This window comes from Dryobates pubescens, chromosome 2 (assembly GCF_014839835.1).
Source record: "Dryobates pubescens isolate bDryPub1 chromosome 2, bDryPub1.pri, whole genome shotgun sequence".
NCBI lineage: Eukaryota > Metazoa > Chordata > Aves > Piciformes > Picidae > Dryobates > Dryobates pubescens.
The window spans coordinates 4,215,671-4,233,170 of record NC_071613.1 but is presented as its reverse complement, the minus strand read 5'-3'; the positions used below and the strand labels follow the sequence as shown (position 1 = coordinate 4,233,170).

At 43.4% G+C, this 17,500-nt stretch overlaps 1 protein-coding gene across 4 annotated transcripts in view; it reads right to left on the bottom strand.

Moving 5' to 3' along the window:
- The window catches only part of PROX1 (prospero homeobox 1), a 46,818-nt gene that overhangs the window by 7,514 nt on the left and 21,804 nt on the right, over positions 1-17,500 (bottom strand). For all 4 annotated transcript variants that reach the window (XM_054169394.1, XM_054169384.1, XM_009897506.2 and 1 more), the window contains one exon: positions 16,810-17,004. In XM_054169394.1, coding sequence (XP_054025369.1) covers positions 16,810-17,004 — 195 coding nt within the window. The remainder of the gene's footprint in view (positions 1-16,809; positions 17,005-17,500) is intronic.

The following is a 17,500-nucleotide window of genomic DNA, read 5'->3' as shown; positions in this document are numbered from 1 at the left end:
GCTGGCCAGAGCGTACCTACAGACTTTGCCTGTGGTGTTGTGCCGGAGTCTGATAGTGTGTTGTATTACTAATGTTCCAAGAGTAAACACACTTGTAGGAAACAGCTATAGTTCAAGGCTGCACTTCAAAAAAATAAATGTTTCATCAGTCTTACCAGAGGAACAAACGGCAATAACACTCTGTATCATATTTTACAAAGCTTCAAAAGAACAATGTCCCGTTGAGCGAAATTCAGTAGCATTCTGTAAACATTAATTTAAGGAAATCAATAGGCTCTGTGAGCTAAAGCCATATTGCAAGATAAACTGGCTGGAGTGCTACTTTGTCAAACAGATTTTAGTTTTCTCGGCGAGATAAAGACGGTTTCAAAATGGGGCAGCGTGTTGCAACCAAGGCTTGAAAACTATGTGGCCTTCAAACAGTCTGCTTGTTCCTACTACAAAGCTGGACAAACATACTTTAAAAATGATAAGATTGGTCCAGGATTGATTTTACTTTCAAATTTTATAGAGAGTAGAATTCTTGGTGAGTATGTGTTTAGGGGTTGGTGGTTTTTTTCGGATCCTAATTATGAATAGGAATAAATAAGGGCAGCACAGTCAGCCCAAGATGTCAGGCTGCCAGGAGAGGTTAAATTATGTAGAGGTGGCACTTTTTTTCTCTCTTTCTTTTTGCATTTGCATTTGCAGGACATTATGGATTTAAAAAGTCTCTATTCGTGTTGACCTGGTGGGCAACAAGTCACCTTGCCAAATAGGAAAGCCAAAATCTCTCGTGGATGTAAGGATCAGAGGTCTTCAGCTGGTGAAGGCTGCTCACGTTGCAGAGCACAAGGTCGTGGTAATGGGAGGTAAACAGATTGGAGGTGGTAAGAGGAGGCAGGCCAGATTGCTCTTCTAGTTGGATGATCTAGACAGTGGCTATAGAGAGGAACTCCATAGGGAACCTTTTAACCTAAGCATAATGCATAAACAGCATCTATTAGAGAAGTGATGGAGAACAAACCCAGGATGATAAGCAAGTCCACTACAGAGCAGCAGTCTCAGGATGGGCAGCTCCATGTCAGATAGCTTTTATGTATGCCCAATGGTACACACCAGTACAGGTACAGCAAGAGCAGAAGAGATTCAGGGGGAAACCTCATACAAAGCATAAACTAGGATGTGAACAGGCACCCTCTACCCCCCAAAGTAAGGGTAAGTCATACAAAGCACAAACTAGATGTGAACAGGCACCCTCTACCCCCAAAGTAAGGTTAAGGTGAGCTCTGGGGGCACAGTGCAACCTTAAAGAAGATGCTTGAGAAACTCCACTTGCACCACCTACATGTAACCCTGAGTCTCTTCCTCACACAAGGAAGATTTAAGCCTATGGGCTTTGAGGGCAAGTTGGCACCTAAACACTTATTCCCATACTCACAGCCTGTTGTGCAGGAAGCCTATCAAGGACAAGCCCTTCCACTTCCCTCCCTACTTGAGAGACACTGTGTGAAAGCAATGCTAGGGTCAAGCCATCAGTAAGGCCACTAGTGAGGCATTACACTACTTCTGAAGCCACTTCTCTGCAGGCTTGTGGGGAGGCTCATTACACTGGAAGCAGACCCTTCCTCACATGCATCACAGAGTCAGGGATCCCCCTGCTTTTAACGAAGAGCTGCATGGCAGCCCACCTATCCACCAGGCCCTCTGAAGATTAGAAACTTGCAGAGTTAGCAGCAGCTAGGACAGATCTGCCACCATTTCCAGGATAACACTGCCCTGAGCAGCACTGGTTGGTTTTCCTGTGCTCACAAGGGCAGCATCTGCAGTATCAGGCTCGTGTCCTGGCTCCTGCCATGTTTGTTCAGACCATCACCTCCCCTCATGCACAGGCTCTTTTCCCCGAGTGCAGTAAGCTGCTGTGTGGGACCATGTCAGCACTGCGAGTTGGTGTGGCAGCATATCAAGCAGGAGGCTTTGGCTTCCACACAGGAATTGGAGGCAGGTTTTGGAGTAAGTTGCTACACTTTTTGGCGTGAAAGCCACGGCAGCATATGGCCCAATGTTCTCAGTTTAAGTCTGACACTTAACATTATTTAACAGTTTCTGTGTTAGGTGCTTTATAAGGTAAAGGAAATTAACAATTTTCAGCTAATTAGATCACTCAATTGGCTGAACATCCTGGACACCTCTTAGAAAAAAACAGGTTGGCTCAGGCAATGGAAAGGCTAATGCCTCTTCCATTATCACTTATGAGGAGAGGGAAATAGTTGGAAAGGATGCTTTTATTTTATAAACACAAATGAAAAATAGCTCAACTATTGGACACTCCAGTGAACACACTTTTCTCCCAACTACCACCTTTCTGGAGAGTGGGGTGTCAGTGTGCCCGCCGCTACATGTGTCTCAATTCCCCTGGCTACAGCAGCAGCTCTCTGGTGCCACCATGGTCTGCATGTACTGCCTTCAAGTTTCCTCTCATGACTCCTGCTGTACAAATCTGTTAAGAAACAGATTTTTTTTGGAAAGAGATAAAGATGGGGAAGAAATTGGGTGGCTGTTCAGAATGGTCTGCTCTCCCACTGTGGGGCACAAAGAGAAGCCCACTCATTCCGGGGCAGCACTAACAACGGCTCTCAGCCTGGCATTTGGGAAGGGGAAAGAATTAGCCTGAGTCCAGATCAAAAGAGAAAAATTAGGAAAAGAACAGAGGTTGCTTATTGCATTTAGTGTTACACTGTAGCCTTTTTACTCTTTGTGAAAGCTGGAAAACACATGTTCCTCTAACAATTTAAGAATGTACTTTAAAAGTGTCTGAAACAAAGCTGAGACGCCTTATCCCTTGAGTAGAGTTTGGGGCACTCGTAATCTACTGCTGGCTTACTGTTATCTCCTCCACCAAGCTCACAAAGAGGAGGGAGAATGGGCATAGCTCTTACAAGGGAAAAAAACCACTGACAGAGGGGCTGCTGAGATGCCTGATATTATCAGGGAAGTGAAAGTGGTAGTGCAGTGAAAATGGATACGGCGTGATACATTAGATTTAATCACTTGCATTTCAATTAAGCTTTTCCACAAATAAAGATTGGGAAGTACTCAGCAGGCTCCCCGCGCGGCTGGAGCACCAAGAGCCATTGGTGCTTTGTGCCCCGGCTGGACGCGCACAGCAGCGCTTCTGCAGCTCGCTGGGGCTGGAACTCCATCTCGCAGGGTCCTCCCCGTTAGGACCCAGCTTCCCATTTTGCAGTACACGAGAGGCAGCCTACACATTAGCGCCCCCGGAGTACCTCTGTCCTGGGACTGCTGTGCCCATGGTTCAGAGGATGAGCCTAGCTATCACAGAAACACAGCTACTGTCTTGTGCAAACAACAGCCTTGCTGTGCTAGTTTTTAAGCACAAAGGTTAGTAAGACTTGCGAGTAGAGTGGGCTAAACCAAAACAAAAATTATTTCCACTTGCAATTTATTCAGACTTTTTGCCTCTTGAAATTCAGTTCTCCTCCTCAAAAATCACTGATAGCATTTTAAAGGGGAAGTGATTATCAAATTTCCTCTTCTGCCTTACTGATGAATTAGAACTGCATGAGATGTAGGTTTCTAATGGAAACTCTGATTGCCCTTAACTTACTGCATTGCCAATGGCGCTGCTGCAGAATGGAAAAATCACTAAGGCTCCTATGGCTTATGATAGTTAGGGGCTTAGGATGTGCTGGGAAATGTAGGAAAGAACTAGAGGAGTGGTGGTTAGTGACACATCCCAGAACCTGCCCCATTTGAAAGCTGAAGAAGAAATAAAGCTCACAAACACTTAACTTTAACTCAGTCCCATTGCGGTGAAATGCAATCTGCTACAAGAGGCTGCTCACAGTGCCAGGCAGCATATTACACACCTGCTGCCAAATTCTGGCAGGTACCACTTACAGGCACCCACAAAAAAACCTGTCCAGAAAAGTGAGTACAGGAATGACCACCCAATTGTGGCTCTGCTGCAGGGACAGCAGAGAGGTTATTGCATACTCTTGTGGACACATCAGCCCAGGTACTCAAAAGGACCAGGAGGCACAGCCTGGGCTGTGATGAGCAGGTATGTCTCTCATCAGCCATAAGTCCTCCACTTTCATGGTGTACCTCCATGCACAGAATAGCTGGGCAGGCTGAAAGTGCTGGTTTATAGAACATGTAGTGTACAGGGATTTTTCAATGTCCAACACTCGAGTAGAAGCGGTAAGCAAAAGCTTGTACATCTAGAATACATTTCACATGTATAAAAACGTCATTATCAGTTAGTAAATATCTGTAATTGGTGTTGCTTGCTCTTGTACAGTTATTCTGTGATTGTACACTTTTCCATTGAAGTCACTTTGTCTTCTGTGTCTGCCCTGGAAATCTCCAGCTGTACTCTCGCCCTCGGTTTGCATGTGTTGGGGTAGGGGGGAGTGAGGACAGAGGTGGGGAGAGGGATGGGAAGCAGGTGGTGTTTAATCAGTCTGGCAGGGAAACAGGCAGTAACCGGGTCCTTTTGGGGGTGTCATGAAGGTGGTAAGCATGCCCTCTGGCAGGCAGGGTACCTCCTTTCCTCTTTCCCATGGCAGAGGGCAGGGGCATGGGAAGGGAATGGTTACGGGTGAGGGGTGTTGCAAATGAAGCTGGCTCCACTTGCCGAGGCTCCCCTCATTAGCTCTGACAAACCTCCTCCCAACGTAACCATGCTTTTATGGGCATCTGGAGCCCAACATGATGAGATAAATTGCTCCATCTATTCCAGCCTGAATCATGTGGTTAGCCAAACTGGGATACAAATACCCCATTACAAGCTTCGGTGGAGGACCTGACAGGAGCTCACAAGTCTGTGAGGTCAGAAGATGAAGTCTTATGTCCTAATGGACAGAGCTTCCTCTTTATCCCTTGTGGAAGGAAATAGTGCGACTCCAGACAGTGCTGGATTAGATAACCTCGAGGCTGGGCCTCATCTGATGGAGCCAGCCCTCTCTGCAACTGCACAAGATAAGCTACTTCAGTTTCCCCCTGAACACTGATATTCAGCAGTTAAAGGGCTCTCATTTGCAACGTTGATTTCCCCTCCCTCTAAAAACTTTCTGAAGTTGCAGACTACTGCTTTAAATGCATTTATGTGTCCACACCACAATTCTCTCCTAAGTCCCAATCAATGCAGCAGCCTTTCTGCTTAGCAACAGAGATCATGCCACCCTGGTCAGCGGCTCTCTACACAACCTCTCTATTAACTACAGAAACAAGATCAAGGCCGTATCTTTGAGCACTCTGGACCACCACTTGGACACATCTTTCGACAGCACATTTCCACTGGAGCCTTGAAACTACCCATCCCTCCACCCCCCACAACAGGCAGTTCACGAGTCTCTCCAGTAGCACACAAAATGAGGCCAATCCTGACCATGTACCTTCCCCCTCTGCAGATAAGAAAGATGAACCTTGTCCTTTCAGATCTACAGGGAGAAATCATCACAAGAGGCATCTCACATGAGAGGCTCACCAAGCCACTCACCGTTATTTGTCAACAGTCCCAGCTAACCAGGGAGGTACGAGTTGACTGGAGGGTAGCAAATGTGAAGAGGGGCAGAAGGATGATCCAGCGAACTACAGGCCTGTCAAGTCTGACCTCAGTGCTAGGAAAAGTTATGGAGCAGGTCATCCTGAGTGTTATCACACGGCACTTACAGGCCCAGCCAGCATGGGTTTATGAAAGGCAGGTCCTGCCTGACTAATCTGATCTCCTTCTACAATAACGTGACCCACCTAGTGGTTGGGGGAAGGGCTGTGGACATTGTCTGCCTGGACTTTAGTAAAGCCTTTTACACTGTCTCCCAAAGCATTCTCCTTCAGAAGCTCATGGCACAAGGCTTGGAAAAATGCACTCTGCCCTCTGGACAAAAATCTACCTGGATCTAGCCAGGCCCAAAGAGTGGTGGTGAATGGAGCGAAATCTGGCTGGTGCCAAGTTATTAGTGGTGTCCCCCAGGGTTCAGTACTGGGGTCCGTCCTCTTTAATATCTTTATGTATTATCTGGATGAGGAGATTGAGTGAAGCCTCAGTAAGTTGGCAGATGACACCCAACTGGGTGGCTGTGTTGATCTGCCAGAGGGTAGGGAAGCTTTAGGATGGGATCTGGACAGGTAAGATCAGTAGGCCAAGACTAATTGCATGAAGTCTAACAAGGCCAAGTGCCAGGGCCTCCATCTGGGTCACAACAACCCCATGGTAAGCCACAGACATGGGGATGTGTAGTTGGAGAGCTGTGACTCGGTGAGGTACCTGTGGGTGTTGGTTGGTAGTTGACTGAATATGAGGCATCAGCGTGCCTAGTGGCTGAGAAAGCCAATGGCATCCTGGCTTGTGTTAGAAACACTGAGGCCAGCAGGAACAGGAAGACGACTGTCCCCCTGTACTCAGCACTGGTGAGGAAACACATTGAGTATTGTGTTCAGTTCTGGGACCCTCACTACAGGAAGGACACTGAGGTGCTGGAACATGTCCAGGGAAGGGCAACAAGGCTTGTGAAGGGCCTGGAACACATGGCCTGTGAGGAGTGTCTGAGGGAGCTGGGTTTGTTCAGTCTGGCGAAGAGGAGGCTGAGAGGACACTTCATTGCTCTCTACAACTACCTGAAGGAGGGTTGGAGTGAGGAGGGGGCCAGCCTCTTCTCCTTGGTGGCCAGCAACAGGAATAGAGGAAAGCTGCACCAGAGGAGGTTTAGGCTAGATGTTAGGAATTATTTCTCCACTGAAAGGGTTATCAAACACTGGAATGGTCTGCACAGGGCAGTAGTGGAGTTGCTGTCCCTTGAGGTATTCAAGCGGAGTGAGGACCTGGCACTTAAGACTTTGTACCAAACAGTACTTCTTAACTTCACTTCTTGGGTTATTAACCTCACTTCAATAGGATACTGAACCATGGCTACTTCACCTCTGAGGTTATACCTCTCTCTCACAGGTGAAGTACACACAGTCCTCATGGACCCTGCATTATTCTGCTAATGCTTCCTCACAGCTTCAGTATTTTGCCCTCAGAGATTTTAAGATGCTGTCTTTGAAAACAGCATCTCCATTGCTCTTCATATCAATGTTGGAAGGTCTCTCCACAAGCAAATCTGTGCTGCCACTGCTCTCTCAGCCCAGGAGCACCTGCTTTGAGAAAGGGAGGACAACACCCCAGAAAGCTGGCCCAGAAACCAGCACAGATCACAATGCTGCTAAACCTCTCCCAGAGTTTCCAAAGCTATGACAGTTTGCTAATTCACATTACAAGATCCTGAGTTGCATCCATTTTAAAACATGTTGAAGATATCAAGCAAACAGTGTTCTGTGTGAAGGTGACCTCTTCAAAGTCCTATAGGACAGGCAATGCTATCTGTAAGACTTCTGTTAAAGTCAGTCACACTACCCTGACCCCGCACTGTGAGACGGTATCGCCTGGGACCTCCTCTTTTGGCAAGTGCTCCTTACAAAAATAAAAACAATGCACCCCCTCCACTCCACATCCACAAAGATGATGGCTCTGGGACTCCAACTTCACATCTGTATTTAATTTTTAGCTGTAAAACAAACAAATGAAACTTTTTTTCCCCCAAATTAACTTTTAACATATATTCACACACGTGACTATATAGTCACAAAACAAAAGAGAGCTCTTCAATTGGCACAGATTGATTAGCTGCAGCAAATGCTGGAGCTGATTTACACCAGAAGCTGAGAATACAGCCTAGAATTTAGTTCAGTGTCATGGAGAAAAAAAAAACATGGGGTGGGATGCAGAGGGAAAAAAAAAAATCTTACAAAGCTAGTAAGCTAACCCACTACTTCACATCTCTCTAGTATGACATTTATATAGAGAAGCTTAGATAAAGTTTAGAAGATGAAACATTTTCCTCAATTTTCACAGCACCAAATGTTCCATGTCCTTTTAACATGACACTTCAAAACAGGATGTAAGAAATTTCAGCTGATCAGCTCTCCTGAACACTCTCCTCCTTCATTAGACACTGCTGCTTCGCCAAAAGTTCTGAGTGGGAAATTTATCTAAGTTGTCTAAAAGAAATTGTCTAAGTCTGGAAGAGACATGTGCAACTTGCATGTTACCCACTACCAGAACCAGGATTTATTAAATAGTAAGAGAAACTGCTGGTTTATTTTCCTTTTCTCTTCTTTTTTTTTCTTTTGCAAACATCAAGTTTTAAATTTGAACTCCCTAGCCTAATGAGCTCTTTCTACATTCAAGATGAATGAAAAAGCATTTCAGCTTATGAGGGATAAGAATTTATGTGAGTGAGGGATGACATGGGTTAAAATTCACCTTGCTTCTCAATCCACATCCATGATGGGTTTTGGGAGAATGACGGACATCTGGAAATCAGTTTTACATAGAAAAATAGAAAACAGGGAAGAACTAGGAAGATGAATAAAGGCTCATCACAGACACAAAAGACCAGAGCGAAAAGAAGCTTGGATTTGGGTATTCTTGTCTGGCAAGGAGGCAGGCAGTAAGGCTAATGAAGCATTTGCGATATGGGACGTATGCCAGCGTAACAAAGAAGATGTGCATCAGCTCTGCAGATGTGCCAAAGCCCCCAGAGCAAAATAATGACATAATCACCATCAGTGTCACAGACCAGACTGTACACAAGGTGACATGGGAGAGAATAAATAAGAGTCTTTAGAGGCCCGTAGTACACACACGGGAAGGAATAGCCATTCCTCACAACTGCCACAAGAGAGTGGCGAGATGTTGGGTATAATGTGTGCAGCTAGCAAAAGAAATCTTGAATTGTGCGAGGCTAACGCACTATAAATTGGTGCTCTTCTCCATCTCCAGTTGACGTTTCAATTCCCAGAACTCCTTGTTGAATGCAAAATGAAATGGCAGTAGGAGCCGGAAGAGTTTGCCAAGTTTTGTTTTGTTGGTTGGGGTTTTTTTTGGTTTTGTTTTGTTGTGGGGGTTTTTTGTTGTTTGGTTGTTTTTTTTTGGGGGGGGGAGTTGTTTTTTTGTTTATTTTTTAGGAAGGGGTTATTTTGTTCGAGAAGAGGATGGGGCAGCAAGGATGAGTACCGGTAAATAACTGCCAAAGGAAAAACGAAAACAAACCCCCCCCCCCAGACCAAAACAGGGCACACCACTACTACATGCAAACATGAGTACAGGCACAGAAACCCTGCACCATTCAGATGGAACCATCCTAGGATTCCCCCAAAGCAAAATTAGAAACAACTGAGGATGAGTTTTGCCCTTTTTTTTTGGGGGGGGGGGGGGAATGGGGAGGTGGGGTGGAGAGGTTGGGGCGGAGGGGGGCGTGTGCTTTCTGGTTTACTGCTATCTGTGAACTAAACCAGCAAAAATACCACTGAAATATTTTTCCACACTGAAAGACAAGATTACTATTTTATTGATCAGTAATAAAACACCGCTTAGGGCAATTTAGTACTTAACATGTTATTTGCGGTGGGGAGTAATCTGAAAAGCTCTGAGTAGCCTTAAATCATTTCACAACAGCTCTTCTGGCATAACAGCAAGCGTTTGCCTCTGTACAGCTGTGTGATTTTGTGGTGTCTATTTTTTTTTTTTTTTTCCACAAGACTTTTGTCAATTTTTAAAGGGAACATCTGTTTGATAAAGTAGAACACTGGTAAGTAATCCACAGGCCTAAGCGGGCAAACGGTGAAAGAGCAGCAGATACGCTGAAGGCGCCAAGAGGACTCTCGCAGAAGGAATGCTCAAGTACGTAATTGTTTGCAGGATCTGGCCCTACAAGAGGAGCTCAGAAGAACAAAGCACTTGGCTTCACCAGTGTCCCTTTTCATTGCTTCTAATGAAAGATTCATAAGAATAACTTTAATTTTTTATGATCTTTTTTTTTTTTTTTTTTGCATTACTGTATTAGCTGCATCTACTTTGTATGCGATTTCTTCTTAAATACAGAAAACCTGTTTCAAAATGCCAGGCATAATAACTTAATCAGTACAATAATTCATCTTGATTGTTGTGCCGTCCTTCTTAGCAGTAAGGAAGTGAGATGGAGCCCAGAAAGCGTTTTGTGTCATTATTCTTTTTCACTGCAAAGTGATGTATTGAGGAAGAATGCAGGTGGAGGTCCAGAGTGGAGTTCTTTATCTTCCATACCCCACTCCCTTCCCCCCCCCCCCCCCTTTTTTTTTTTTATTAAAATCTCCCTAATTTGCTAGTTAAACTGTTCAGTGGAAGACTGATTGTATTTGTCCTTTTTGGCTTCGCCCAATTAATTGGAGCAGTAATATAACGATTGTTAATAAACAGTCCTAATTTGACTGTACTTCTTGCCCGTCTACCAACCACACTGCATCTTTGTTTAGCACATCATCAGGGAAAACAAGGAAGCATGTATATAATTTTGTCCTTTTAGATATGAAGTTTAGTAACTACACCACAGAGGATTCTAAATTAATCGCAGAAGGCACAGCATTAATAATCTGTTTAGCAAACTCCAGCGTCTTTGCACTTGGATGTTAGGAGCAGAGGCAGTATGGACTGTGGCAGTTTCTTAAATGGGGGGAGTGTTTGTTTCTGTTACAGCTTATATCAATGTTTTCTTTTATGCCTTTTTTTTGTTTTTACTGTGCACCTTTCTTCCTTCTAAGAATAAAAAAAACCCCAGACAAACAGCAAACCACAAAACAAACCTTCAAGACAAGGCGAGAAACAAGCCTGTGCTTTTTTGGGTGTGTTTCGATCAAAGCTGACAGACTGAGTTTTGCATTTATTTACCAAAGTTTCATTGCAGCCATTCCTCACAATTGCAGCAGCGTTTTCATTCTTTTTTTCCCCCTTCCCTTGAATAGGAGAAAAGGGGTTCTGAGAAAGTTTTTAATTAGCTAAATAGGTCTGTGTAATCTAGATGAAATAAACACGCCCGTTTGAAAAGGTTGTTAGAACTTTTCCAGCCATTTAATCCATAGATGGCTGAACACAATGATACCTTCCACAGAAAGCTACAGCCACCACCAGCAGCTGTTAGAAGAGAGCTTGCTCCCTGCTCCTATTGATAACCCTTTGTGGAATGAAGAAAAAGAGCTGAGGGAAGGAGAACTGAATGTCAGACAATAGACATCGCTACACACACTGTCTCTGAACTTTCCTCATCTCTGAAGGACAATTAATTATGAAGGCCTTTGGGGTAGGTCGAAGCAAGGGAAAACCTACTGCTGGCCCAGCACTCCAGCCGCTATCTCTGTGTTTGTTAAATGGTTGTGCCTGTTGGGGAACCAGAGTAGCAGCCACCAAAATAGCCAATAGATCATTTAGGAAAAAAGAGCAAAAGATTTTTTCATGTGTGTCTGTCCTTGTATAATTCTATTCTCACTGTGAAATCATCCATACACAAAACACAAGGACAAATTTTTTTTTTTTTTTTTTTTTTTTATAAGAAGAACCACAGGGTAGGTTACAGTCAGAAACGGCCTCTCAGTGGTGTGTTAAAAAGGATGGTCTTTTCACCAAATCATTTCACAGAGGCAAAACAGACAAACACAAAGAGTTGAGACTTTTTCTCCTACATTAAATAGAGTAACTGATAAGGTCAGACATATGATACCTAAAGACATGAATCTGTGAACTCTTGAAGTCAAAGGACTTCTCTGTGCAAAGGAACAATCTTTCAAAGGAAATAGATCATAGAACTCCACTGAATCCCCTTTAAACTTTATGAAGCAGGAGGAGAAAAAGCTCTAAGTAGGGAAGCTTGACAGAAGAGCCTTGAACTATTTTCTGAAGGAAAGATGAGACCCTCCCTAGGCTGCCACAAAACATCTTTTTTTTTCTAAAGGCTCTTCTGAACTTTGATATGTGCCAAGACATCGCTATTGAAAGCTGTATAATTATGTGCTATAGCCACTGTAGAAAATGCTTTGTTCACCACAACAAAGAACAATAAGCAAAGTAAAGTGACATTACACTGTATCTTTTTCTTTAAGAATGTTGAGAAAGGTCACGGTATGTTATAACTAATAAAGCTGTTGAGTAAGGAAGTTTAAAGTTGATCTTGCTGTGCTTAAATGTAACCCAATGACAAAAAAAGCAGAGTGAACTAAAACTGTAATGACATTAAAAAATAGATCATATATCAACGTGCCAACTTCATTATACAAACACCTTGAATCCAAAGGACACAAACAGAAAAACTGAGTGTAGTCCTGCAACAGTATTCCTCTCTCAATTCTCTCCCTAATAGCTTCCAACTACAACATGCAGTTCAACTAACTGCAAAAACTGATTAACAAGCATTAACTGATACATGCAATGCACGGACCTTCTCTTTGCGAGATGTGGATTTTGTTACTTGACTAGAGGCTGGTTTCATTTATCTCAAAATTTTAACAAAACAAAAACAGCAACTAAGGGAAAAAGGCTTGGGGGCATCAATTACGTTTCCTGAAATCAAGATTTTAAAGTGAAACAGAAGTTCCATCTAGACAGCTCCGTTTCAGTTTTTCTTCAGAGGAATCAAGATTGTTACGTTTGCTATTCTCAAATTATCAAAGCAGCTTTACTCTCCTTGCGGCAGATCACCAGATAGTGGCCTTCTGACTTTGGCTTTAAGAATGCTGAGAACGATGTTGAAACGCTGCAACAATAAAGCCCTTGAAGGAGGAAGTGTGCAGCTGAGGGGAAAAAATGTGAGGAGTTTAATACTGAAACAAACAACTGTCCCATTAGGCTGTGCCCACTGCTGGTACCACCAGAGTGCAGTGATTGCCATGGCAGAGCAGTTTGTATGGAAAGAGACACAAGTTAGCAACTTATGGATTTGATTTTCACTTCTCTTGAGGTCAATTTGCACCACTCTGGTTGTGTAAAGACCTGTTAGGGTGGTTACAAATTGTACCTCTACAGTGCCTGTGTATTCCGAAACTACTCGTAAGTGGCCTCAGTTTAAGTAAGAATCAGGTTCGAAGGCTTCAATTCTTTTAATGAACACCAATTCAGTTCAAGATGAATCCTGCAGATGGAACTGGGGAAGAATAATAGTTTCTAAAATAAGCACGAGTGGCCAGAATTTTTGATAATTTAGGATGTCTCAATTTTTGGATGCAGTGCTTGGCACACTTCATTTTCAGGGAATGGACTGTTGAGGACCTCCTGACAAAGTGGCTCTCATTAATACATCTCCAGTTGAGCATCCCAAAATGGAATTGGCCTAAAACCATCATCACTTCTGAAAATTTTGCCAGCCAGCATTCCTTTCAAAAGTTTGTAGGCCACTTACATGGCAAGGTTATTACTTAGATTTTATAGGTGGTGTTATTTGAATTGTTTTACATAATCTCATTGATTTTTATGGGACTCAGAATGCCTGAAGTTAAACATTCCGCTAAGACTTGAGTACAACTGGTCTTAATTAGGTTTTTCCCACTAGTGTAGTTTTTCCCCTGCCAAAAAGCAGAGCAAACTTCTCTAAACTGTTTCCTCCCCACCCCCTTTCGAAATGACGACAAGTGCTGTAACTATCTCTATGAAAAGAGGCAATCATCGTGTCGAGTCCCACTGTACTAAAACTGCAGAGTGGATTCGTGCAAATAACGCAGCTTGGCAGACGTGTCACCATTGTGATCAATCTCAATAACTACGTCTGCGAAACCGGGCGAGTTCCCGCGAAGCAGCAGGCAGGCTGAGCTCAGAAAGATGGCGTGTGTGGGGGCTTGCTTTGGTGCTCATTTGCTCACTACGCAGAGGAGCGTGGCAAGTGTAAGGAGTAGGCAGGAGGGCATAGAGTGAAATCGCTAGCACAGGGAGACCTTGAGACTTCAGAACTAAGACTGAGTCATTAAATGCCCAGAAGGAAAAGGAACGGGCATCGTGCAGAGATGTTAATACGTGGAGAAAGACAGGAACTACAAAAAAAATTGCCAGGTAACAAGCATGATGGAAGAGGAGTGGGATCCAAAGCAAGGCTAAAATCCAAATACTGTCTTCAGGGCAATTTATTTTGCTTATTTTAAGTAAATATATTGGAAAAAATAAACCACCTTATTTACGGTTTTTAACCCTATTTTTATTTTACCTCAGAGCACTGCGTCCCGCTTATTTAAAACCATCTCGCCACGGTCACAAATGTCAGCTCTGATGATCTCTGTTAGCATGGATTTTCAAAGAGAGTTATGAAATTATTTGGGATTTTTATTTTCTTTTGATGCATAGCAACACTACCTGACTTTAATTATTGCAGCTGGCATTCAAAAAGCCTATGGCAACACCACAAATGAGACAGATATCAAGTGGCACTCCTTTTTCTGACCAGCTTTGGCATTTGTGGCTTTCATTCTCCAGGACAACCCATTTTCTCCCTCCCTGGAAGAAATGCCCAGGAGCAGAGAAACATTTTCACTTTTCACACACACACACACACAAAATAAATAAAAAGATCATGGATGATTTTTTTCCCTCTTTCAAAACTCATCTTCAAATTGTTCTGTGCATCCCAGCGCAGGTTTCTCCAACTAACCCTACCACGTGAGAGAGAAATGTGGAAGAACAAGCTACAAGCACACACATGTGGACACACAACACAGGCAAAGTTGCATAGCGCTGGAGGAGGCATTGTATCTGTCTCTGGCTCACAGCCACAAGGGTACAATGGCAAAGCTAAAAGCGATAGGGCATGTGGTTTGTTAAACATCTTATTTGACTTTGCTACAAGCTGTCAGTTCCAATGTGCTGGGAGAGGAACACGGTATCACAGATTCCTGAGCAAATCAATGGCACAGCCTGATAGGAACCACAGGCACATTTTAGCTGTATCACTTTTTCCCAATAGTCAAGTTTAGGAGTAGTAAAGCATATGCACAAAATCCACCCAAGAAAACACAAAGGGGGAAAGTTTAGGAGTAGTAGTGGAGGTGAATTAAGAGACACAGCAGATCGGACTCATCAGAAGATCAGCAAAGCATCACTGAAGTATGAGAGAAAGGAACTTTGATGATGCTAAATATGGCAAATGCTCAGTTTGCTAAATCCTTTTGGATCCAATTTCAACATTACAGTACTAGTCATTTTTGCCTTGCAGCTTGTGGGGGAAGGGCTGGGCATTTATCAGGAAAAGTTACATTGGCTACATTTGAAACTGCACGATACACTGTGATGATCTTTGCACTGGATCCTCAAGGGAAAACTAAGATTTAAAGTTCTAGGAAGTTCCCATTATACTAGGTAACACAAGAAAGACTCAGTGAAAGGATCTGCAATCATCACCACTTATAAGTCCTCTTTCCCTCTAGCATGGGGATAAAAACCCCAAGGGGCTCCTATCCTACCAGCTGCTAGACCTCTTGTCTGAGAAGAGGAGACTGCAATTGCTAGCAGTGCCAAGCAGATGAGATTTATATTTCCTTATCTACCTGAAAACACCAACAACCTCCCCACATTTCTTCGCTGAAGCAATCCAATTGCATTAACATTTCAAGTGACGTTTTGAAATGCAGCAATAAGTGCTGCAAATCATCAAGGATCTGAGAACTTCTGAGAGCAAAGAACACTTTAACTTATGTTCTGCAAACACAAAAAAACAAACGTTGGGTTAAAAAGAAAAAAGCTTCAGAGAATTTAAGCAGACTTTGACAGAAAAGAGTTGGTCACACTTATCTCCTCATATATTTCCTTTTCTTTTCTTGTATTTAGCTATTATGCCTTGGCATACAGACAGACCTGGCTCCCAGGGGTGGAAGTCTCCCGTCTTGTGCATGCATGAATACGTAACAGGGCCAAAGCCCTCAGGAGGGCCTGTGGGTGCTATGGCACACCAAGCAGGAAGTTTGGGTGTAAAGATCAGCCACACTGAATAGCAAACGTCTCAAGGAATATTCTCTTCCCCACTGTTTCTTCATCTGCCTCTTCTATGCAACCATTCTCCCAGAAAATTCAGCATACCCAGAAGAGAAAGATGGATTTGAGAGTCTTAGCTTAGAGATTTTTTGCATCACCGGAACTTACGCGCTGTGAAAACAAGCACAGCTAAAATTCCCCCAAAAGGATTTTAGGCAGGAAACCAGTCTTTTGGTGGACAAATGTCACTTTTGCTACAGGAGTGGGCTCATTATGCAACTTGACCCCAAGTAAAAGGGACCATCAAAAAAAAATAAATAAAAATTAGTACCATCATCACTTTCCCACTCCACTTCACCAAGAGATGGGATTACTTGAGCCTCCCCCTCATGCACACCCTGTTCAAATGCATCATTACATCTGACTACCTGAACAATGAAAACTGCCATCCTCAGCAGGGAGAAACACTCTCCCGTGGTATCGCCAAGGGTCAGCATGTTAATGATAACAATAGTCTGCTGAGCTACTAGGTTGGCCTGTAAACAGGAATCTTAATCAAAGCCACAAACCCGTTACAGCAGAAAAACACAGAGCGTTTGCTTTGAGTAGTCATTTCATCCTGCAGTTTGACAAAGCAAATGCACTTTAGTTCTGCGAATCAAATGAAGGAAAGCAGAGGAAGGTAACTGCAAGTGTTTGATTATGCAATTATGGAGCTTTAGAAGAGCTGTGAGGTGACTTCTTTTACTACTGTCCCTCCTACAAGAAACTTCAAAAATCAAAACTAAGCAACTTATCCCCCAAAAAGTGAAAACTTTTATCTCTTGTCAAGTCTTAGTGAGGCATAAGTCTCAACACAGCAGGGCTAAAAAGATTAATTAGCATCATTCAGGGATGTGGAATACCCAGATCCCACTGGTTACGGCAACAACCAAAAGGTACATTATTTTAAAGGCAGCCTGGACTGTGGAGCTACTCACATACACACAGAAACAAAGATCGGTGCCTACCTCAAAATCATTTGCTTTATTGTAGTGCATGTTCAGGGCCCTGTACAGCTCACAGTCTCTGGTTATAGACAGCTCCTCAGTGCTTGTGACCCCGTCGTTGATGGCTTGCCGCGCATACTTCTCCATCTGAATGTAGTAAAACTCACGGAAATTGCTAAACCACTTGATGAGCTGAGAGGTAATGCATCTGTTGAACTGTTAAATTTAAACAGTAAGAAGAATAAGAGCACTGACATTCCTTCCCCCCACCGAGTCCCATTTCTTTCCTCCCCTTCCCCACTACCTTTTAAACCCATGTATCTGTGTTTCTACTGCAGGCAGAGGTGAGGGGGTGGGGAGGGGACAGGGGAAGCAGACAGCAAATGATGTTAGTGCATCAGATGAGGGGAAAAATGTATATGGCTCAAAAATTCCAGGGCTAATAATTGAAGGGTAATGATACTGCACCAACCCTTTTCCAAATATTTAAAGTAGCCTGGATTTTTTTTATCATTGGACCTTCCTTCCCTTACAGCTTGCTGTGTTCTCATAATTAGAAAACGTGGCATGCCTTCTGGGGTACAAAAAGAATGGTTATTTTGATGTGTAGGTGTCACAACTGACACAGTGGACTTTGGCATATTTAATTGGCTGGCCCCTTTTACACCTTACGCTGACTTAGTACTTTCAGCATCAGCTGCTGAGTAAACTG